Below are 24,069 nucleotides of genomic sequence, written 5' to 3' on the forward strand. Positions count from 1 at the left end.
CACAAAACATCCTGCATTTCATCCAACATGAAAACTTACTACTTTAGTGCACTATATTGTGCTACAGTCCTACTGTAATACAGTTTCAGCACATTTATAAGAAGCACGGCTGAGCAACAAAGGCAATTATTCAATTTTCAGCCCAAGACAAATCCCCAAACATTTAGCAGTATAATAGCACACTATATTACCAAGACAAATCCCCACTTCATAGTATAATTGAATTACAGCTTTAAAGCTGTTCAGATAAGGGGAAAAGCACTAAAATGTATTTTCAGCTAACACTGAAAAAAGAATGGGAGAGTGAACACAGTGCACAGAAACAAAGAAGGTCACTGCAGCAGGAAATTCAAAAAAGGGAAAGGCACTATTCAGAGGAAGAAGAACAGCAGATCCATGGTAGTAGGGAAAAAGTCCTTGAGGGAAAGGAAAATGGGAGCAGACTGCAACACATCTAAACAGAAAAAGGAACTGCTGGGCATCTTGGAAGAGAAAAGGAAAATTAACAGGACAAATACAATGTCTGGGCTTCAAGGGACAAGGGAAGGAAGAGAAGTAAAATTTAGGTGAACTACCCTTTAAAAACACAGCATCCCAAGGTAGAGTGAACCACCAACCCTCTAATGTAACAGCAGCAGAAGTGCCTGCAGCTGCCCCTTTGATTCCAGTAAGGCAGTGGATCCAGTGTCCAGGGAGCCCAAGCCCTCTGAACAGTGAAGGGTTGCTCTTGAAAACGGAGCTAACAAGACAGCTGACAACACCAGCTCCCAACACCCAGCCACTACAGCCTTACAGGGTACCTAGAACAATCACGGTTTTGACTGCATGCAAATTAAAGAAACATTAACACTGACAAAACAGAAATATGTCAGAAAAAAATTTCAAAGCCTCTTCTGAAAAAAGTTTCCACTTGCGCGTGTTTTTCCTTTTAGAATGGGTTTAGAATGAGGAGATACAGTTTCCTAACAAAAGAAAATTGAAAGTATCTTCCAAACACCAAAATTAAGCGCTAGTTAGAAAACAGCATTCTGCAATCTGGAATTACGAAGTCTTAAGAAAGGGAATAAACTGTACTTTAGCATTCATTAACCCTTACCAACTGGAACAACAACTAGTATGAAAAAGAAGTATTGAAATGTAATATATAAATTCCTTACTTACAGTTGCTCAATTTGGTCAAATTCTTTTTCAACTTCTGCATAACAGGAAAAGGTAAAACAGAATTATATAACGTCTTACTTGACTGCAGACACTGAAAAAGTTATTCTATTTTTAATTATATCATTAATTCCACGCACAAGCAAAACCAAATCTTGTGAGTTTTTTTTCTTAAGTTTCTAATTGTTCTTCTCTCCAGTGGAAATACTTGCAAATCTGTTAATAAACTTACTTTGATCAAATTCTATTAGTGTGATTTTATATATAACATGATACGCGCATTAATGTATAGACATATAAATATATAGATAAAATATGTGCATACCTATGCATGCAATACCCACATATATAATACATATACATAATTATATATCAAGTCTTGTTTCATCTTGCACATCTAGTTTGGCTTCTCTATGTGCCTTCGGTTCAGCAACCAGGATCACTGAATTTTGTTTTAATATCTACTTTTTACTACTTGCACTTGCTTTCATTTCCAGACATTCTCCAAACAGGTATAACAAAACAAACTAATTTGGAAGCAAGGGGAAAAAATATTAAGGACTGTACCAAATCATTTATGAGGAGCTATTTCATATTGAAAGAAATTCATACTTGAATTCAAGATTCATGGAAAAGATTAAAAATTCAAAAGTACTTTTTCCTAAAACACTACATTATTTTATCAGAAAGCACACAGACGAAGTCACACTGAACTTGTATGTGAAGCAGTACAGGTCATATTCAACGTTCGGCTGTAATGTCAATGGAAAACTAGGAAAGACTAAAAAAGCCTACCTGCACATTTCTCTCTCCTTTTCGAATATATCTCAAAAAGGAAAATAACAGCTACTAATACAACAACTTCAGCTACTATTGCTAGAAAGGGCTTGAGTGGCACCATGAGTGACAGAACTTTAAGCTTCAGTTTTCCTTTACTTTTTCCTAGTTCAAAAGCAGCTTCACACCAGTATACACCATCATCTTTACTGGTGAGCTTCAGTATCTTCAGTTGGGTTACGTTGGGAAATATTCTATTTATTACATACTTGTCCAACAGCAAAGAGTCATTAATGGCAATCTGAAAATAGAAAATTAGAAGTCGTATTAATACAATGAGAAAGTGTTTAATCAAATTACTTGTAACAGTTATAGTATCTCTATAGAGAGAGATGTAAAATTAATTAAGAATATGTGGCATTTATGAGGTATAATTAGTCCACCTTAAATGGAAGAATTTATCTTAGCTGGCCACCATGGGTTCCCTTTACATTTAGTGAACAAACATATGCACTGTTAGGGAGCAAGTTGCCTGACTTGCTTTAGTCAATTAATTTTAAGATCACATTAAAGGTATACTTGACTCTACAGACTCTCCCACTGACAAGCCTTAGGTGTCAGGATCCGATGCCCAGGTTTCACCACAGCACAAATCATATGACTTCAGTCAGACTGAGCTGGGAATGCTGCTTTGCTGGCATAGTCTCGCAAGTCAATGCTTCTCTCCAGCAGTACTGAGACTATTTATTTACTTCCCCACTGTTGATAGAGTTTCCCCCAGAAAAGGATTAAACCAAAGTGCCTGTGCTCCTCAGGCTAATGGGGAACCTGAATGGTGGGAAACTGCTGATCTAGGCTCTCAAGGCAGGAGCTGAAGTGAGAAGATTATTTCAGCTCCTTCAGAATCAAGTTGCACAGCAGTGTCTACCATAGGATGACTTCCTTCAGGTCCATTTTTTAAAAAGGTCTTATTGGCTAGGAAATGGGAACATGCTTGTAAAGACAAGTAGAAAAAGAATGGAGACATTCTTGTTCTCCCTAAAGTTTCCAAAACCTTACATGGCTAAAAAAAAAAATCATCCTGCTATGGTAAGATTCTTTGGTATCAGACAGTAAGATTTGATAAATGTAACCATCATTAATATATTTTTTATTATTATTTATTTTTAAAAGGTACCACAAGACTCACCTGATTTGATTTACTAGTTTACTCTGGACTGTAGGAGTATAGCAGGGACTTTTTGTACAATATTTATTTTCCAAGCCAGAACACAAACACTACATTTCTGTAATAATGAATACTTCTAAATATTGCATAAATGCTTTTTTTTTTTTTTTTTTTTAATTCCCCCTCCCTCAATGTGCAGAGATTTACAATAACTTTGATGGAAATGCAGTCTGTAGTGCCTGAAGTGATTATACTTTCCAGAGTGTCTGTACTTTTTTTTGCCACTTTGTTTTTCTTGGCTGACAGACGGGAATCTTACCTGTTCACTTCCATTGGTCATGTACCAGGTCCAAGAAATGGGAGTATAACCAGGACTTTTACAAACCAGCACAGCTGCATCTCCTTCATAAGTGATTACAGGTTTGTCTTTTACGTCAATTTTCGGTACTAAGAACAGGTAGAAAAAAGTTCATGAAGTGAGGACTATAGGTTTATACTACAAAAAGACAAAATATATTTAGATACATATTCATAGTAGTCTATTCATTTTATCTCCCTTTGAATAACAAACATAGTTATACCATTTACCACATGACGAATGAAAAGTTATTTCAGGCTGATATTCCAAATATAGAATTTCTACAGAGGACTATACAAATACTGTTCTTAGTTTATATATAATCATAAAAGTTGCCAACTTGTATTGAAAACTAAGTGATAATTAGTCCATGGTGATTTCTACCCTTGTCCATTTCGTCTTACCCTCCTTGACAGCTGTGAGCTAGGTTTCATTTTTAGTACACTAGAAAGTTACAAAAGCTTTTCTGCAATTTCACTCAATTTGCAAACTGTCAGACTTCTATTCCAGCTGTAATGCTACCAAGTAATGGCATCAAGCAAGTTCTGCATGCAGATCTTTTTGTGTGTAACTGAAAGGATCTTTTTAGATTGAGGGAGTCTTATAGTTGTAAATATTTTCTTAACTAAAGAAAAAACAATTTTGGGGTATATGCCAGTAAAACGGACTTTTCGTCCAACCTTGCTAAGCACAGAACATGGCCACAAGAAACAAGTCATGAGCTTCCAACTTTGGAGCTATTTGTCCTAGCTATTACAACTGCAAATACCCTGCAGACTTCCAAGAGCAGAAGCCCATAAAGGACTTTTGAATATGTTGAGGCATTGCACAGAGATAGAGCTGAGCAAATATATCATGATAGACTACGGATTTCCCCTTCCCCCTCCTTTCCCTCGTTCTTTTAATGTTTACCAGCATGTTCTCCTTTTATCTCATTTTCATTTGTTAAGTTTCATTGCTCTCTTAAGTACAGATCCAGTACGTCTTTTAAATGCTATTGGTCACACAAGAGAAAACATGCCAGGAATTTGCTTTCAGCAGTTTTGACAGAATGATTTGGCATACTTAAAAGAGTAGTGTCAGAATATCTTCACCTCTGTCACTAAAAGATAACAACTTCACTAACAAGTGCTACCACCTTCTCTGCAATTTATACATGATGCAAAAAAAGCAAGTTGGAAAAAAGCAGAGAACATGCCAAAGCAAATACAAAAACCCTTGTAGCCAGCCCAACAAATTTCCACAGTAGTCAAAAAGACCTTGGCCATGCTGATCAGTCTCAAAGCACAATCGTAGACTTAAACAGCAACACGTGACCACCTCAGATATGATTAAGGACATGAATGTCCATCATGCATTCTGGGATCTGGCTCTCCAACAGAGCAGTTTATTTTGCATGCAGGGATTGTATTCTTTGTCCTCCCAGATTTTTTGTATTCAAATCACCCAGAATGTGGGGACAAAATACTGCTGCTACAGACAAACAAAAAAAACCCACACGGTTGGAGATTAATAGACGGGTGACCCTGTCAGTATTTATATCAGTTTTCCACGCTGTTTTAAAGAATAGGTTTGTTTCACAGCGCATGTACCTGGACAGCTGCTGAAGCAAGCAGAATCCGTGAACAAATGGCAAGTATAAATTACTGAAGACTACAATTTGTTAATCTAGCCATTAATATAGCCTTTGTTTATAGCCATTATTACAACACTTCATACTAGTTTTAAAATACCCATGAAGAGTCACCATGTTTAATAATCTGAACTTCCTATAAGGCTTCTCAAAACATTACAGTTTCCTGCAGACCTGCATAAGAATTTAACTCCTCTCAAAGTCTTCAGGGTTATTCCAAGCCAGGAGGGGAATGGTGACAGAAGAAGCAACACATCCAACAGTGCCTAGCAGCTGAGTGGAAAAGCTATCGGCATTAGTCACAGCAGTGATGACTTGAGCCATTTTGTCTAGGCCAACACATTACCCATCTCTTGCTGTTTGAAAATTATTCTCACTGCATTATTGACTAGAAGATTCAAGGATTTCTTTCCTGTTTCCTACACTCTTGCAGTAATCATGTGACGTGCTGTGCCAGTACTTTTATGGCATCAGAAGTGGCAGCATTCAACTGCTGTGAGGCAATTCTCCCACCTTCTTATAATAAATCAACCAGTCCTATTCACTGTGTTCTGGAAAAGATTACTTCCCTGTTGATGTATTCTTGCCTCTACTGAAATTGTTATCTTACACTTTCAAAAGAATAAGGCTTCTCTTACCTTTTTTAATCTGTACAAACTTTGGTGGCCATTGAACTAAATCTTACCCACGCATCGATAAGGAAAGTATACAATCCTTTTCAGAAAAAAAGAGGTTCAAATAAACTACAACTTTGTCTTTCCACAGAATTGCAAGGTAGTCTCCCCTGGTTGAAAGCTTGAAAGCAAGTAACAACATCAATATGCAAAACCTGAATGTTTGTGAGAGTTTCCCAAAGTCGTATGACCAGATACCATGCTGAACAAAGCCAGCTTGCAGCACTGAGTATTACACAGCCTTGCTGGTTAGATCAGTTGAAGTTAGGGTAGTTATTTAAGAGTCAGAGTTTTTAGGAGCCCGTGTTCAGTCAGCATCTCTACTAGTTCACAGAGTCTCAGGAGCTTTCATAAATCAAATGCTTGCCATGCTCACTGCAAACTCTGGATGGTGTGTAGAGAGAATGGAAGTAAATCCCATCTGAGATGTATGCCCTCAGTAGCTTGTATTTGTTTCATTTCCATGTTTTTTCATTCAACTGGATTTTACCTACAACTATCAAGGGTGAAATTATTCGAGAAGGAAGGTCTAAGTGTTCAGCTCTTCATTCATGCTGTCCAGTGAAGCACACTTACTGGTTATAATATGGGTTGTTCTTACACAATATATAATGAAAGACAAACTGAAGCATTAATTTGGTGTTACAGAAATACAACTGAATTTGTTCAAAAACCTGCCCCCATTCTGCCAATAGTTGCTGCTCACGTAACACTAAATCAAAGGCCAAGTTTTCAAGTCATTGGCTGTGCTTTCTGAAGAACTGATATGAGATACCATCCAGAGAGCCTTTTCCACTCTCACCAACCTCCACCAAAAGTAATGAATATGTACTCCCTCTGGAGGGATTGGGAACGTAGAGGAAAAAGTCAGTTACTCTTTCATGGGAAAAAATTAAAATCAGCTTACATACTTTTGTTTGTTATCAGGTTTTATTAAAAAGGCTTTTAGTTTTTGCTCAAAACTTTTGCTTTCTTTCAAGTCTAGAGAAATTGTGTTTGATAGTCATACTCATTTAGCTTGGCCGTATTAGTGACCACTCATCAAATTAAATTGCAATTTCCATATTATCCAGGAACCATTAATACCAGATTTCAATTGTCAGTTGAAACAAAATGTAACATAACTTGCCTTGTAAATGAAATACCACGCTGAATTTTTCTTCACCCTTCACAGTACAACTGTAACTTCCCAGCTTACTGTTATCTGAGATTGTCAATCTTAAAAAAAAAAAGTTTTACCATGTTGGTTTTGCTTATATTTTCTTTTTTTTTTTTTGTCCTACAGCTGTAAGTTACTGCTAATAAACATTATGAAGAAACCAGCAGAGTTTAGTAGTGGAACAGAGAACAGATACTGCTGAAACATTAAGACCCAGGTTCAGTGCAATGTAAACAAGCACATTTTTAAGAAATCAGAAAAGCACACAGAGAACATAGACACCATTCTTACTCTTGTTACTCACAGGCACTCACACAGGACCAAATGTCTTTAAGTAGTATGATCCACAACTTACTGAGTTAGATGTGGCTTCACCATGAGAAATCTATAGCATATGCTACATAGGACATGAAATAATTTAAATGGTTTGATCTTTCTAAAGCCCATCCATCAATGGGTTAGTTTAGGTCCAACATAGAACAGCTTAAGAGCTGTCATCTAATAGTTTGACAGCAGAGAAAATGCTGGACTAGATTAATTTTACAGAAATTTTTTTGTGTTTGTGTACATGGTAGCAATGTACATGTAGTAGCAGAACAGTGATAGAACATTCTCACCACATTTTCCATTATAGAAATCTTATATGAACATTAGTGATGTTAAGAAAACAAAGCAATACAGAAATCAACTTGAGACTACCTGGCTAAAATTAAACTATTGAACTTAAAAAGAAAAAAAAATGTAAATTGTATGAGTTGAATAACAATTTTCGCATTATTTCTCGAGTTTGTGCAGAACTGTAAAACAGTTCTGAAAACCTTTAAACCAAGCCAAATAATCTCTTCTGTAAATCTTATTCCTTCTTCTCTTTATTCTGATGATTATTAAGTAAAAAATTGGTCACTGATGCCATTTAAACCTCTGCAGAACAACACTGATGAGAGAATGGTAGATAACATGGTAGTAGGAAAAGAAATTGAGACCAGTTAGCAATCTCTGACTGAAATTACTACTTTGCTTACCGAACAGAATTACCAGGCCTCAAAGAACTGGGCCATTATCCTATATTCTTGTCCTGAAGAAACATTATTTATCCAGCACTAGGAGAAGAAACAGGAGATCTTCCTCCAGGCTTGAGGTAACTGCAACCTTCTTTCCTTTTCTCAGCTTCAGTATGCTATTATGAGCACCTATTAATCATTGCATTCAGTTCTTTTCTACTATACACAGGCATATACACAGCCCTAAACAAATACTGTAATAATTCATTAAAGTCAAACTGCAAAGAATGCTACTTACTGGATGCTCCAGCTATTTTCCGTTTTATTGATGTGTCCAATTGTTTCATTTCCCTTCTTCCAAGTCACTTGAAGCACTTTCACAGAGGAATATTTATCATCCAGTTTGCATGAGAGCTCAATTCTAACTGCACTATCCAAAGTGATATTTTTTACCACAGCAGTACCAGATTCACCTAACAGAAGTTGAAAAGTAATATTTATATGAAAAATATCTTATTTCTTTGTTCTAAGGAAGGAAGAGATTCAAATATAGTGCTCAACATTACATGAGATTACAGGTGGATATAGTTATTTCTTGTTATACTTTCCAGTGTGAACAAAATTACAATACCAATCAGCTTTTGACAGCAGTTCTTTTAAAACATAACTAAGTTATTAAACATACCCATAACAAAAACAACATAGTGACTCAATTATACAGGTAGACTTCCTAGAAGGCTCAAATATAGATTCATATTCATATCACTGAAAGACAGATTTATGATTTATTTTTGTTTTGGGTTAAATTATTAAATACTTTGTTCTTACATGAGGTGGGATAGGGATTGGGGTAACAATGTCTGCACAGTCTAAACCTCCTTTTTGACTTGTATCTGACATTTAAAAAAACAAAATTTAACAACTTTGTAATGAATACATGCTTAGAGGATTAAAAGTGTATCGCTATATATGTATAGTTCGTCACGGAATCACAGAATATCCTGAGTTGGAAGGAACCCACAAGGATCACTGAGTCCCAATCCTGGTTCCACACAAGACCACCCAAAAACCAAACCATTTGTCTACGAGCATTGTCCAAACTCATCTTGAACTCTGGCAGGCTCTGTGCCGTGAGCACTGCCGTGGGGAGCCTGTCCCAGTGCCTGACCACCCTCTGGGTGCAGAACCTTTTCCTGACACCCAGCCTGACCCTCCCCTGTCCCAGCTCCATGCCATTCCCTCGGGTCCTGTCGCTGTCCCCAGAGAGCAGAGCTCAGCGCCTGCCCCTCCGCTCCCCTCGTGAGGGAGCTGCAGGCCGCCATGAGGCCTCCCCTCAGCCTGCTCTGCTCTGGGCTGAACAAACCCAGGGACCTCAGCCGCTCCTCATACATCTTCACCTCTAGACCCTTCACCACCTTTGTAGCCCTCCTTTGGGCGCTCTAACAGTATTATGTACTCCTTATTTTGTGGAACACAAAGCTGCACACAGTACTGAAGGTCAGGCCACACCGGTGCAGAGCAGAACAGCACAATCACCTCCCTTGACTGGTTATATTAATGTTATATTAGTAATATCAAAAAGAGCTTGACTTGTCATTATTTATATGCATCTATGTATCAGCCAGTTGCAAATTTTTTCAATGCTGTAAAATTATGGGTATTGTCCTGCTGCCAGTGAAGTTGTTAAAATCCACAACCTTATTATTGCTGAATCTGGCCTTTAATGCTATAGCTGCTCGGCTTGAAACCAAACCATTTTCAAACCTATTTATGGCTGCCTCCTATTAACAAGCCACTGGAATTGTAAATGTCAATTTGAAAACACTGCAATGTAGTAGAAAAAGTAACTTCTTTGGCTTTTAACCAGATGCACGAGCCTGAAGTATGCATAAGCAGAAAGCAGGTTTCAACAGCAAAGTCATCTTCTCCAATCCATATAAAGAAACAGCCTTTTATGAAAGAAAAAAATTCACCTCTGACTTTGTACTCATCAGCACTGACATTTTATTTCATAACTGGACTTTTCTTTCATGCCTTCTAGATACAGCTGAGGTTAGCCTACCTAATACTCTGTGAAAATTCATTCTGGACCTCAACTCAACCATAGGCGCACCCTGTAGTACTTGACAGTCAAAAAAGTGTACTTGGATTTCACACCTTGAGTCCTTTCTCAGAGAAAGGGAGGTTTTAAAGTACACCTCCGACTTGCTAATGAAAATCATACCTAAAGAGCACAAAAGCCTGGCTGAGGTGGAACCACCAGATACTCCCAAAGAATATTTAAACTCTTTTGGGTCTGGCAGAGACATTTTCAGCTTACAGAACAGTGTGCCCAGAACTCCAAGTCCCAGCTGAAAAATTACAGCTCTGTTGAACTGGAGTTAAACTCAAGAGGTACAACACATCCATCTTATACAGCAGAGCCATAATCAGTGCAACTCATTTATTAGATCCATTTATTAAACTCAGTAAGTAAGCCAAGCATAACTCACCTTGGCTGTTTATGATCAAAGTAATTTTGCAAATGGGATTAGTTTCATAGTAGTGAAGTTTTACAGTCAGGCTAATCACAGTGGCTAAAAATAGAAAGGGTACCTTTTGAGATTCATTATTCTAAAATTAAATCCACACTTGAAATGAATGGAACATGAAAACCCTATGCTGTTGAAGATTAGCCATTAGGAAGGCTGCTACCTAGGGCATCTGCACCAAGAATACTTGTACCAGAGCAAGAAACAGACACTATCTTATTAACTACCTCATTTTATATTAGAAGAAAATAATGCTCTAAGAAAATACAGCATAAATGTTATGTGACTATCCTTAAAATACCATACCAGTATTTTGTACAGGAGTTCTAATTGATCTCTTTTTCAATTCTAAGTAATTCCCGTTAGATCAGGTTTTTTTATTTAACCAAAAAAATAGTTATAACTTCTTTGGCAACCAGGAACTTCGCATCTATCTTAGGAGGGGGTTTGTCTCGTCCTTTCTCTATGCTATAACTCTTGCAATGCTGAGAAGCTGGCTAGGACCTGTTGGGTAAGAAACACTGCACCTTACGTTGTCTCTTCAAGTGGATTCACCAGAAGAAAGAAAACGTCACTTGAATTGATTTGTGGGGGTGGAAAATGATAGCTATGCATTGTTTTACTTATAGTGTTAATAAAATACTCAGAGTTTCATTCTCCACTGCAAAATAATTATTAGAACACAATAGTAAATAATGCAACTAATTAATTCATTTTTTCTCTAAATGACCTCATCACTTGCCCATTCACTTGCTGTGAATGGCTTACTTCAATAAAAAGTTACCATCATATATACTCCTAAAATAAACAGAAAATATTGCATGCAATCATAGATATTTGTAACGTAACTGGAAGAGAACATACTCACCAGAAAGGAGTACCTCATATTCCACATAAAAGCCATTAGATGTGTTCAACTTGGTGTCCTGCTTGAACTCCAGCGTGGTAAGATCTGGACCTAGAAGGTTGTGGGGAAAGTGAAGTGGTATGCTATGATGCTATAAAGGTAGTCATGCAGCAATATGGTATTGCATTTGTTTCTTACCGCAATCTTTCAGGAAAAAAAAAAAAAAAAAAAAACCTTTGCCAAAGCTGACTCCTATGGAGATCCTTTCATATAGTTTGTGTTAGTAGCCACAATCTTTAAGTACCAGGGTCATATGACCATTTTTGTAATAATTATGCCATTTTAGAATATGGTTTCTACCTTTTATATAATGCTTTAATTGTGAATTTCAGAATACTCCAAAAAGGGCACAACTATCTATTTCACAGCCTACTTCAGAGAGTCATTTTTATATGCGTCCGTTTCCTAAGAAGACGTGGATCCTAGACCTGTATGGTACTACAGCAAAGTTAAACAGGGCTTGGAAAAGTAATAAACATCAGAAAAACAGAAAGAGAATACAGAAGGACAGAACAGTTATTCCTGATACCACTACAATTTAACAGCCACAAAGCTAGAGGTAAACCATCTTCTCCAGATACTGCTTCACTGAATCTAGAGGCAAGAATGCTCTGGGCTTCAGTGCAACATGGTCAGAGTTCTGCACTACTTCACAAGACTCCTGTTATACTCAAGGGAATTTGCTTCCCCACATAAAGTGCATCAATACATACTATAATCTGCCGTACTAAAAGTGTAGTCCCTTCCTTTTGGGGGCAAAAGTGACATTTAAAAGGGATTAGATGGCTAGCAATATGCCTCTTATAACCCCTTCTGTAGGGCTAAGAGACTACATACTGCTAAGGGACTACATTTACAAATCTACAAAACTTGAGACAGCTGCCAGGTAGGCAACTGTGGGATTAGACTGTTTATGCTTACCACTATACTTCTGCTCTTCACACTTCAAGACCAGAGCAATGAAGTAAATTAATAAAGCTGCAGCTTTAACAGCAGATGCAGACCAGCTAAGGAAACATCACCCTTTCACATCTACATAAATAATTGTTTCATTGGTTCTGTACACAAGTTCCCGGTAAACAGGTTCCTAGTAAACTGAAGTGCACGCTCTGGGAAAATGCAGTGGAAACTACACTTAAAGGAAAGGTCAATTCAATACAATTACAGCGATCTTCCATTTTTTCAGTTTCCAGATCCTTTCCGTACAGCTTTAAACAGAACTTGTACAGTCTTGATTTCATCAAACCTTTTAACTTGGTAATTACCAATAATATAATTCCTCCATAATTACTTGATAAATTAAAACAAAAACGACAACAAAAAAAAACACAGACATGGCAGAACCTTGGGGTAACTGAAATTTAGAAGTAATAAGACATCTGTTTTCTTTTTTTTTTTTTTTTTTACCAGGTGTAGATGCATCAGGTCCAAGCATCATGTGATCTGAAATGCTGCCCCCCCAAGTTTGCCGGTTCACAGTTTGTGCAGTTGTCATGGGCTCTGAAAGGTTTAAAAACAAAGCTGTTAGATATTGACTTTATTATCTTTAAATTTCGGTGACAAAAAAAAATAAAAATCCACATGTTAAATAAAATACACTATGTATTTTAAGCCATGTGTTTTACATACTTACAAAGTAGTTTTATTCTCAGTTTTTGTTTACATAATTTAAGATGAATTATAATTTTAGGTTTAATCTGCCTAATCATACAGTATTGCAGGAGAAAATGATTCCAGGTTTTGTAGAAGGAAAGGGACTTCATTATCTCTCCTGTCTATGCACTGAGAAGGTTCTCAAGTGTTCCCCTTTGGAGTCAGGAAGATAAGAGAAAACTGGGCTACAGCTTCTCTGAGCACTGGGTGGCAGAGTTTATGCAGTAGAAATCTCATCTCTGAAAGCCTAAACATCCTCAAGGTATTTCTTCTGTCCTTTTGCTGCACAAAATAATGATTTTAAAGGTAAGGTTCTAAAAATCAAACACACACACGCCTCTCAGCTATAGCCGTTGCCAGAATCTGGTTGTGCTGAAGGAAGTCCCTGCTAGTGGTTTGCATCTTGTGTGTCTCTGAGCAAATGTAAGCAGAGGTACCACATGCCTTCAAACTGCTTGCCCATTCTGTAAAGCAAGTTTGTTTTGTTTTTTTTTTCCCACCATGTCAGCGTGTCAACTCACAACCTGAGGAATGTTATGCCACAGGCAATTAGCCTTATGCCTGGGTTGTGCCATCTGTGCTTTCACACCTTCCCTCATGCTTCAGCCAGTTTAAAGAAGCAATAAACCTGTATATTAAGGTGGACAATGTGGAAGCACTTAAGGCTAGTTCATTTGGTAGCTGTTGACAGTACAGTGTTATTGTCAATCCTGACTACTAGTCCAAAATTAGCTTTTTTTTAAGCAACCTAATTATGAAACTGTCTCCTAGTACTAGACACTAAGTCCTCTTTCTCTGAACAGGAGTGCAAGCAAGCCTCAATCTCTGTCTAAAGTAGAAACAAACAAGTTCAAAAGTTTACTCCTGAAATAAGACATGAAGGCTGAAGAAGGTCTGGAAATAATTTTCTTTGTGTGTGTGCAAATGCCGTGACAGCATGCCAAGGTTGTTCTCGATCACCCGAGTTTATTGAGCCTACTATATGCATCATCTGGTTCATTTCTGAAATCCTTCAAGGTGATGGATAACAACTACCATACAAACCGGCACTGGTACCTTCCGAATCTATCTCAAAAAAAAAAAAAAAAGACAACTCATAAAATGGCTTGCACACTGATAGATTTCTCATATTGTCTTTCTTCCTCAAACTGCCTATCAAATAAGCATAGTCAGGTAAGGTCACATTATGCAAAATACCTTGGGTACTTTACTTCATGTATAGGTGTGTCTGCATGTGCATGCAGAATTATTAAATCCATTTGATATTGCACTTACTCCAGTTCTCACACACATTTTGCTAAAAAAGCACTGAAGTTGAACATCAGGGAACTAGCACTATCTTCGAAGATAGAAGAGTGGTTAGAATAACTTGTCAGAACTTGCTACGAGTTCACGTATAAATACACCTAGCCCAAGTTTGATTTGTGTTAATCAGCAAGAGCTTTTGTGCACTGCTTAACTCCCGCTGCTCTTATCTGACGTAGGAATAAACAATCATCGGTTTCTTCTCCAGTATGGAACACACTACTCCCAATCACAACCACAATTAGGGTCCCCAAATAAAAGCAAATAAAGGGCAGGGTCAACAGAAGGTTAGGACACATAGATAATTAGATAGATGAAGGTAAAATGATTCTGTGACATTATTGCACATCTCACTAATACAAGAGCAAAGTCTTCACATGAAAAATTGTCAAGTGTTAAGTGCTAGAACAGAACTTCCTGCAATGTTTCTAGTTTGGGAATTGTCACTTCTCTAGGGTCATTGTCTGATTTTATGGCAATTTCACAGAACTGTCAGCTTTTTCCACAGTCCTTGAGATGCTTATGATGCTTACATTTTTGAAGTGGCTTGAAAAGGCCTAGATAATGCATTTGCTTCTTTTTCTTCTGAAGAATGTTACAAAAGAATTAATTAGTCTGAAAGTGTAAACTCTACACACAGTAAGGTAGGATCACTGGGAAAAAAGTATAATAACTCTAGGTATAGTGAAATAAAATAATTACCAGGAGATGATTTAAGTCCAGTTGGCATCCGAGTCAAAGAGTTCTCTTGAGTCTGATTGGCATCCTGTGGTGTCACAGCTAGATCTAAAAAGAAAAAGGCTTTAAAGAAGCTTTATTCTCTCACAACTGAGTAAGAAATATCTAGTTCATGAACAGAATTCAAAGAGAGCCTCCCCACTACCATTGTTTTCTTGGCTTCTGAGCATAAACAGACAAAATGCCAAGAACTTACTTTTAATTAGTTGACTTTCGCTTATTTTAGGCAAGAGAGCTTGAAGAAGCTTTATCTTTTACTTGACCTTTCTAATTACCTGATGGGGAGTTTTGTGTTCAGATCTTTTCCTGTAATCAGCTTTTAGTCAGACCACTCTTCTCAGCTATTCTTCAGAAATTTCAGCAGACTAGTAAGCTTTATAACCAGTACTCAAGACCCATCTTGTCTGTAGGCTTAGCTTATGGCAGCAGATAATACTGATACTAGTTGATTATTTTTAAACAGATTGGCAAATTCAGCAATACCGTAACAAATCCATTACAACCTTGCATACGTGTACCTTGTGACAGAGTAAACCACTACATTACCTTCAACTATCACTTTGATGAGCAAAAGAAAAGCTATCTGCATTACCCTACACCGACTTCACTAAGTAGTGCTAATCACTATTTCCAATTTCCCTAACACCAGCACAAGTCTGATTTGGCTCTTACAATACGTTTTTTGTAAGACTCAGGCAAGACTCCAGAGTTTTGCTTTACATTCCTTACTGGAGAAAGGACAGCTGGGGAAGAGGGAAAAATTTTAAAATTGCTTAGTTTCAGTATGCTGCTGTGTGACTACTCTGTTGTGAATTCAAGGTCCCTGGAAAATTTACAAAAACAGAGATGCTTGCAGCTTACTTTCTGTTCCCACATTTGTATGGTAGAACTAACTAGCTTAAAATAAAGATTATCTTCACATGATTAGATATCTCAGGACATATTCCATTGCCATTGCAGTAGAATGTGCTCTTCCTTATACTCAGAGCATCCTCACATCAGTAGCTTTTAAGTGATTTGGCTAATTGTTACAAAGCTGTGTTTGTAGCCAGGGAAAGAAGGGCACATACACTGTGTTTTGCAGTTTTAAGTACAGACAGAAGGGGTAATAATCTCTACTAAATATTCAAGAGAGTATCAAGCATGGAATGAAAAGTGAAGAGCTACATCAGTTTGAACACATTCAGACTTGTAGAGAGCCATGTGATTTCAGCAGCAGGTGAAGTTCCATACTGCTAGTTTCCTACACCTGAACAATGCTACTAACACTCCTATGCCATTTCAATACTACAATCACAGACAGCCTACAGGCTTTCCCAGTGGCACCTTCAGCATACAACCACTGTAAACTGCATCAGAATCATGCCTGGCCTGCACTATCTGCTCTCTCAATCTGCCCATCATACTTCAACCAGTTTGGATCAAGATTATAGTAAGGTAGTTGAAGAGTATAATTTAAAATGAAGCATTTGTGGTTCTTCACAACTGGCATTTTATTTTTCATAGTTAATTAGTGCACTGGTCCCACCGCCAAAAGTGCCCCTCTGCCCTTCACCCAAAGCACTTAACAAATAAAGGAATCTGTTCAGACTGAGTACCTGCTGCGTTATGACCCAGCTGTGTGAAAGCCAAGTCTTATTCTCTGCTTGAACAGAGGCGATGAGAGGGAGGGGTATTATGTTCCTGATATTAAGGCTAAGGTTGAAGGTCCATGAATTTTATATCTCTGCAGCATCTTGACGCATTCTGAGGGAGTCATGGTGTCATGGATCACCTGATTCTGTGTCAGCTTAGTAGACATAGCACCTGCACAGTAATTAAAATCCCCCAAGATGATAAATTTAGAAGGCGTCAGTGCCCAGCTCTACAGCACCTCTGTTATCACTCTGCAACAAAGCCAAATAACCTGCAACATGGTTTGCATACTAACAGGATTCTCATCTTGGCTGTCCTCCTTGATTAACATACCAAGTGAAAGCAGTCGAGGAGTGTTATTTCTGGTCACCATTGATTCTACATCTGTCCATACATAAAACTGCATGGCATAGAGGTACCACTGCACCTCACCCTTTCATAAGCATCCCGCTGAATAGCATAGGTTATTGAGATGACCCACTACTGCATGACCAGTGTGATCAAGGGAGGCAGTGATGTAAGCATATCCAGTGGAATAACTTCTCAAACTATTGACTCAGGGCTGAAATGACTTAGCCTATAATTGATTTGCATTAGCTTTAATCAATAATGAGGACTGCTCAGTTCTTCTTGCCCTACACAGAAAGGGCAGGTGAATATGAGGACACCAATATATTTTTCCACTGTCCCTGCTGTAGCCAATATTTGGGAGATAAAGCATGATGTATACCATACTTGTAATCACCAGAGAAATTTCAGGCTTTTTAATCTATTTGCTCACTTTGAGTTCTACAAACAGCTTGGCCCACTTAAATGTCTTCACTAAAATGCAGCAGAGAAAAATGGTTAAATAGGGGAAGAATAAGATACAATTTGGTATAATTTAGCATCCTTAATTTAATGTTTATTATCAATGAATTTAATACTCATTATTTCCTGTGGAAATGCATTCAGCAGTTTCCAAGACTGGCAGCTGGAACCTCCTAGTGGCACTAGAAAGGAAAAAGCTGCAGTCTGAGCTCTCATGAAACACTGGAGAATCCAAACAAAGGGCTTCCAAATGCCCCATGAAAAGCCCTGCCTTCAGGGCAAACCAGAAAACAAGAATACGGAAGCAGAGTCTAAGAAAACAGGTGTATCCACCACTCACAGAGCTCCTTGGTACCTTTAGGGGCGGAAGCTAGCAGATGAGATGTGGGGGGTTTGCTTTTCCTAAGGGAATCTGGCAGCATGTGCTCCAACTAACCCAGGCCACTGAAACAGCATCCAAGTGAAGCAGCAAGCTCTGAAGAACTCTACGTCTTGACACTTAGCTATTAGAGACTACCCTAAACTCAGTACAGAATAAAAGTGATGGTTAAAATTTTTCAAAGCAATTAAATTTATCAGGACTGAAGACAAAAGTAACAGAATAATAAAAACTCCACTCAAGTTACTTATCTCAAAATAACATCTAGGAGGCCTTTTGGCATCAGCCTGACCAGCTGCAGGGGGATATCTCACCAAACTTGCTGCAACTCAGTCCTTGTGCATGTGGTACTCTCTCCATTTGCTTTTGCTGCAAACATTTATTTTGACTGAAGACTGCTGAAGCTGCACATCTCCAGAACATACTGTTTTCTGGACTTCACCAAAAGGCAGTGTTAGTACACCTGCTTCCAAAGTTGCAAGAACTTCACTTTGGAGCACCTGTGCAGATAGTCCCTATGCTTGAAAGAATAAAGCACTATTTCCCTGTACTTCAGACAATATGCAAATCATAGTATGAAGCCTTTCTACTTATTGAAGTTGCGTCTCTTAAGTGCTTTCATATTTATATAAAGTCTGAGAAACAATAGCCTCACTTTATACATACAGAGGGTAAAACAGGATAAAGTCACTGTTTCATTTCTGATGTCTGCTCAAAACCAGATATGATATCTACTACTTTAGAAAGATGGTAGATTTGCAGAAATTACCTACTAGAGTGTTTTTGTTTTGTTTTTGCCAGAAGAGGATCTCATTTCACTGATGGCTTTATGTAAGTTTAGAATTGTTTCAGTCACCATTAGGTACAGGTTCTGGTAGTAAAAGTCATCAAAAAATAAGTGTCATCTGGCCAGGTTGCCATACCATGGCTCACAGGTTCCTACAAATATTATGCCATGTACAGTCACAAAACTTTTTGATAACTGAGAACCTGTCAAAAAAGGTCTTCTAATTTATGTGTGTACATAAATACACGTATTTTACACAAGCTTTGAGAACTGCAAGCCGTTTTCTGTCCTTCAGTGTTTTCTCGTGAAACTACTACAAATTTTAAGATTATCACCATGGAGGAATCTGCATAGATCTCCTCTCAGTGTTGGAGTGATTAACAGAGGAACCAAGAAATGTATAACTACTTACTCATATACTACATATGGAAAATGCAGCTAAAGCACTAATGATGTTCACGTAACATGCAGAACTGCCAGCCTTGGCAAGATGTGCTCCAACAACTGCATCCTCTATGGCAAATACCAGAAATCTGGTATTTCCATCCATTACCCTTCTGTGGCACTCTGCCAGGCTTTATAAAACAGTGATCAATAATAGAAATCCACTAATTTTAGAAGTAAGCTCATGTTTCCTTAGAAGTGGCTGGCCTGCTCTTGGACTACTGAAAAACACCAGGGAAAGCACACATCCCAGCACATTCAGGTTCTTTTTTGTGAATATTTTAAAAGCAGCATTTAAAAGTGCTACAGAAGAATCCTCCAAGAGACATTTTTCAGACTCTGACAGGCATACTAATGTTTGACTAAATTAGCTTACCTGCTTCAGACTCAGAGGGACTCAGGGGGTTTCAGGACTTTAATGCCCTATTTGTTAAAAATATGGCAGCCACCAAGCGCTATGCCTCAACCTCCCTGCCCTAGCCTCGTGAACTAATAAATCCTCCCATCTGCGAGGCAGAAGGCAGGCAGGGTGAAGGATCTGGAGCCACCAGACACAGCCGAGCACCAGACCATCACCAGTTCCTGCGGGCGACCCCACTTGCCAGCAGGCCCGGGCACTCTCCCCAAGTCGGTTTCTGAGGGGCTGGGTAAGGCAAACCGGAGTGCCGGGAGAAAGCTTCGACGCCCGAGGGGGGCTGATGGAAGGACGAACCTCATCGCCGGGCCGAGAGGCGCCTCCTAGGCACGCCACCGGCTCAGCCCGGCGGCAGCAGGATCCCGGAGGGATGCTCCGCGGGCCGTGGGACTGGGTGCGAGGCGGCGCTCCCGAACCCCTTCACCCAACCCACCCCGAGCCCGGCGCCGGCCGGCGAGAGGAGGGAGCGCTTACCTGCGGGGCTCCCTCCCGGGAGGCTGAGGGGAAGGCAGAGCAGAAGCAGCAGCCGCCCCGGGCGGCTCCCGGAGAAGCGTGCAGGCATGGTGGGCGCCCCGCCGCCGGGATCCTCCGGCCACCCGGCCTCCCTCCGCGCTCCGCTCGGCGCCGCGCCCCGCCGCAGCCGCTGGCCCAGCCCCGCGCTACCGCCCTGCTGGGGAAGCCTGAAGCGGGCCGCAGAGCCTCTGAGGGGGTGGGGAGAGCCGGCTGCCGCAGCTGCGACAGGAGCCTAAATAAAAAAAAATAAAATAAAATAAAATAAAAATATAAAAAAAAAAAGCCCACAACGCCACGAGCACGGCAAACGTCAGGCGGCGGCTGGCGGTTCCACCAGTCGCCGCCGCGCCCCGCGGTCAGGACACGCCGCCAGCGGGGCGTCAGCGGCCCCGCTCGGACTTTATGTGGAGCTGCGAGGGCGGGGGTGGGAGCGGGGGACAGCCGGAGGGGGCTGCCGGCCCACCGCGGCCTCGGCGGCGGCCTGAGGAGCTGCCCGAGCCCTCTCGGTGGCTGGCCGGCGTCGTGGTGTTGGCCGAAAGGGGGCTGCTGCCGCCGGACCACCTCTGCCTGAACGAATTTGTGAGGCAGCTGGCTGCAGTAAGGTTTCCTGAGAGAAAATTACCTAGCGAACAGCACGGCCTTTCTCTGCCCTTTGACTGCTGATCTCCTGGAAAGCCCAGCTTTGAGGGTCAGTGGCTCTAAGGCAGCTGGGTTATACTGTATCAGAGTGCAGGCTTTTCAAGGGTCTTTGCTGAATCTCCTGGCTTGGACAGCAACACCTGAAAACACTATTTTGAACAAACATTTTTCAGGACTTGACTGCCTGGAGCATCTAAAATCAAAATTTAATTGCTCAGGATACCATAATGTATACGTAGTTGTGTGCACATATATATAAATGCACTTACATATAGAAATATATATATATATGGTTTTTACTCGATAAATAATTCAGTTTGGATATTACAGTATAAAATCTGGCAGCTGGCATGCTTTGAAGGACAGTCTCCCAGATGGGTTACTTGCTTCTTCCTTTTTATCAAAATAAGGCTGCTTCAGCTGATGTAGAAGCTGAATTGTGCTTAAGGTTTGTATCAATAATGCAAAAAGGTCCCTGCATTTAAGCTTTTACATCATCTTAGCATCATGGCAGATAATATGCTGGCAGAGCCGTAGAAATTTATGCAGAGTGTAAGTAAATCAGATCTTCCACTTGTTGATTTTCCAGCATTGCACATCTTTGTGCTCCCATCCATGTCCTCCAAGACCAGTACAGTGTACTTCAGATTAAAACTTTCCATCATGAACCCCCCTAAGAAATATGACTAATGGCAAAAGACTGGGAACAGAATTGCTTCCTTAAGCCCTTACTATGTGTCAGAGGAAGACTTGATATGCCTGCTGGCTGTTCAGGACCGCAAACAGATAGTAGCCTTTTCTGCTGTTGAAAGCATGAATGTCTTTAATACACTTGGAGCACAGGAACAAGGGTTTCCATGCTCCATCTCTAATGTTGTTTAGCTCATGTACAAAAAGTAGGGAGTCATATATATATATATATGTATACAGTCTGTGCACAATGATACCTGCCCAGCTGTAGATCCACTACTTTTGAAACTTGGCTACAACCTACAGTGGAGTTGTGTTTCCCACAATACTAATCTGCTCTTCGATTGAGCCCATTGAATTGTGAGCCTGCTACAACTGCATGTAACAATGGGATTTGGAGAGGGAATCCAGTTCAGATAAGGCTGTTCAGGAATGGCAGAAGATGTTCAGCTTTTAACGGGAAAAAAAATGTCTGGAGCTTGAAACCTGTTTTGTATGAACCAGTTAGACCTGAAGAGACATACCTCTTAGACAAGGGAAAAAAAAAAAAAAAAAAAAAAAGGCTGTAGTGGCTGTCTTACTCTTTTAAGGTATGACAGAGCTGGTCTGTGGTTCCAAATAGCTCTTCTTCCTCCTGAAATGGGTGGTGGGACAGGCAGGTGTGAAGCATCCTTCCTTGTAAGAGAGATAAGAAAACCTGATGTTCACCTGAATCAGCAGTTAGGTATGCAGCACCTTTTTGTGAGGCAGATTTTATCTACCAAAAAATCGTGTGGCTAGATTAGTGCTGGACAAGTCTACATAGAGGTCTGTGGCTAAGCTCTGCCTGCAAGCAGGAATGGGGCTGCTAGGACAGTCAGACCTAGGATCTAGCTTCGTCAGGGATTGCCCAATGGAAACACAGAGGTTATTTGTCTTGAGTGACTGTACATTTAGGATGGGCTTCTGCCTTTCTCACCAAGTTATCATAGAGCATCAAAGCAATCCAAGGGCATGCTGAATATCTGTGCAGGATTCCTTCTCAAGTCTTCCTCGTGGCTTGTTGTTTGGTAATAGTACATCCCACCCTTACCTGATGCTGCAATGGGAAAGAAAAAAAAACAGTTATTAAACAACTCCTTAGTGAGCTGTTATTTTTTGACACTCGCAGTATGAGATACAGAAGCCACAAAGCAACGGAAGAGGGAGAAAGCAAACAGGAAGCTGAATTTAGAGGAACTGTTCAAGTAAAGAATCTAACAGCCTTTTAAGAGTTTCACTCCTGTAAAATTTTTTTTACCATAATAATATGCTAGGACTTCATTATTCCCCAAGTACTAATGCTGGATTGCTAGATCACAGAAAGTGTTGGAGTAAGAGTTTTCAGAAATTACAAGGTTTGTGATAGCAAATTATGAATAAACTAAATATTGGGGGCATTCAAAAATAAAAAACATCAGCTCTCATATTTGCCTGTATTTTGAAACACCGACAAATGAGTAATTAGGAGTTTAAAGAAAAGTATCTCTATTTAAACTTTAAATAATAAGACTAACCTGTGCTATCTATAAATACCCAGAGTATTTTCTTCTTCTTTCTCTAGCTATCTCTCTTCTCTCCCTTCTAGATAGAAATTTTGACTTGCTCACATGGTAATTAGTTGGCAAATATGACAAAGTTCTGTATTGGAACAAGGATTTATACATTGACCTGTACTCTGGTTTACAATTAAACATTTATATTGATAAAACCTCTAGTAGAGGGGAAACTGCTGGTTTGTTCATCTGGAAGTTCTCCGATGAAAGTTTTCATGGCAGAAGGAAAGTAAATGGAGCTCTGAAAATTGCTGTGATGTATTGATTATTAGCTGAAGAAAAATCCAGATGATAATTCATTACACTTCACTTCCTACAGCATCTTTTTTATAACAACTAACCACATGTTCTCAAAGCCTATTTATTGGTGTTCGTTTATTTCTGCTAATATCTAAAACAGCAAAGTAACCAAGAGACAAACCTGATCCAGCTGTTTCCTTTGCTGAAGACATGCTTCGTAAAGTCAGCTCACGATGTGGAAAGGTAACTAAGCATGAGCCTGACTCAGTGCCCGACCACCCTCTCAGTGAAACACCTTTACCTAACACCCAGCCTGACCCTCCCCTGTCCCAGCTCCATGCCATTCCCTCGGGTCCTGTCGCTGTCCCCAGAGAGCAGAGCTCAGCGCCTGCCCCTCCGCTCCCCTCGTGAGGGAGCTTCAGGCTGCCAGGAGGCCTCCCCTCAGCCTGCTCTGCTCTGGGCTGAACAAACCAAGGGACCTCAGCTGCTCCTTATACATCTTCCCCTCCAGACCCTTCACCATCTTTGTTGCCCTCCTTTTGACACTCTCTAACAGTTTTCTATCTTATATCGTGGCATCCAAACCTACACCCAGTTCTGGAGGTGAGGCTGCACCAGCACAGAGCAGAGCAGGACAAATCCCTTCCCTTGCCTGGCTAGCAGTATCGTGCCTGATGCACCCCAGGGTACAGTTGGCCTTTCTGGCTGCCAGGGCACATTGCTGGCTCATGTTCAGCTTGCTGTCAACCAGAAGCCCCAGATCCCTTTGCATAGGGCTGCTCTCCAGCCTCTTGTTCCCAACTCTGTAGGTATATCCAGGGCTGCCCCCTCCCAGGTGCAGAATCTGGCACTTGCTGTTGTTAAACTTCACATGGTTGGTG

At 39.9% G+C, this 24,069-nt stretch overlaps 1 protein-coding gene across 1 annotated transcript in view; it reads right to left on the minus strand.

The window, feature by feature from the left end:
* Window positions 1–20,290, minus strand: part of EMB (embigin) — a 26,361-nt gene extending 6,071 nt beyond the window's left edge. The window contains exons 1-9 of the mRNA XM_035566141.2: window positions 20,007–20,290; window positions 15,027–15,110; window positions 12,774–12,866; window positions 11,328–11,417; window positions 8,227–8,401; window positions 6,898–6,986; window positions 3,423–3,550; window positions 1,954–2,236; window positions 1,162–1,195 (exon numbers count right to left, since the gene is read on the minus strand). Coding sequence (XP_035422034.1) covers window positions 1,162–1,195; window positions 1,954–2,236; window positions 3,423–3,550; window positions 6,898–6,986; window positions 8,227–8,401; window positions 11,328–11,417; window positions 12,774–12,866; window positions 15,027–15,110; window positions 20,007–20,094 — 1,064 coding nt within the window. The 5' untranslated portion in view covers window positions 20,095–20,290. The remainder of the gene's footprint in view (window positions 1–1,161; window positions 1,196–1,953; window positions 2,237–3,422; window positions 3,551–6,897; window positions 6,987–8,226; window positions 8,402–11,327; window positions 11,418–12,773; window positions 12,867–15,026; window positions 15,111–20,006) is intronic.
* Window positions 20,291–24,069: the final 3,779 nt, after the last annotated feature.

This window comes from Cygnus atratus, chromosome Z (assembly GCF_013377495.2).
Source record: "Cygnus atratus isolate AKBS03 ecotype Queensland, Australia chromosome Z, CAtr_DNAZoo_HiC_assembly, whole genome shotgun sequence".
NCBI classification, from domain to species: domain Eukaryota; kingdom Metazoa; phylum Chordata; class Aves; order Anseriformes; family Anatidae; genus Cygnus; species Cygnus atratus.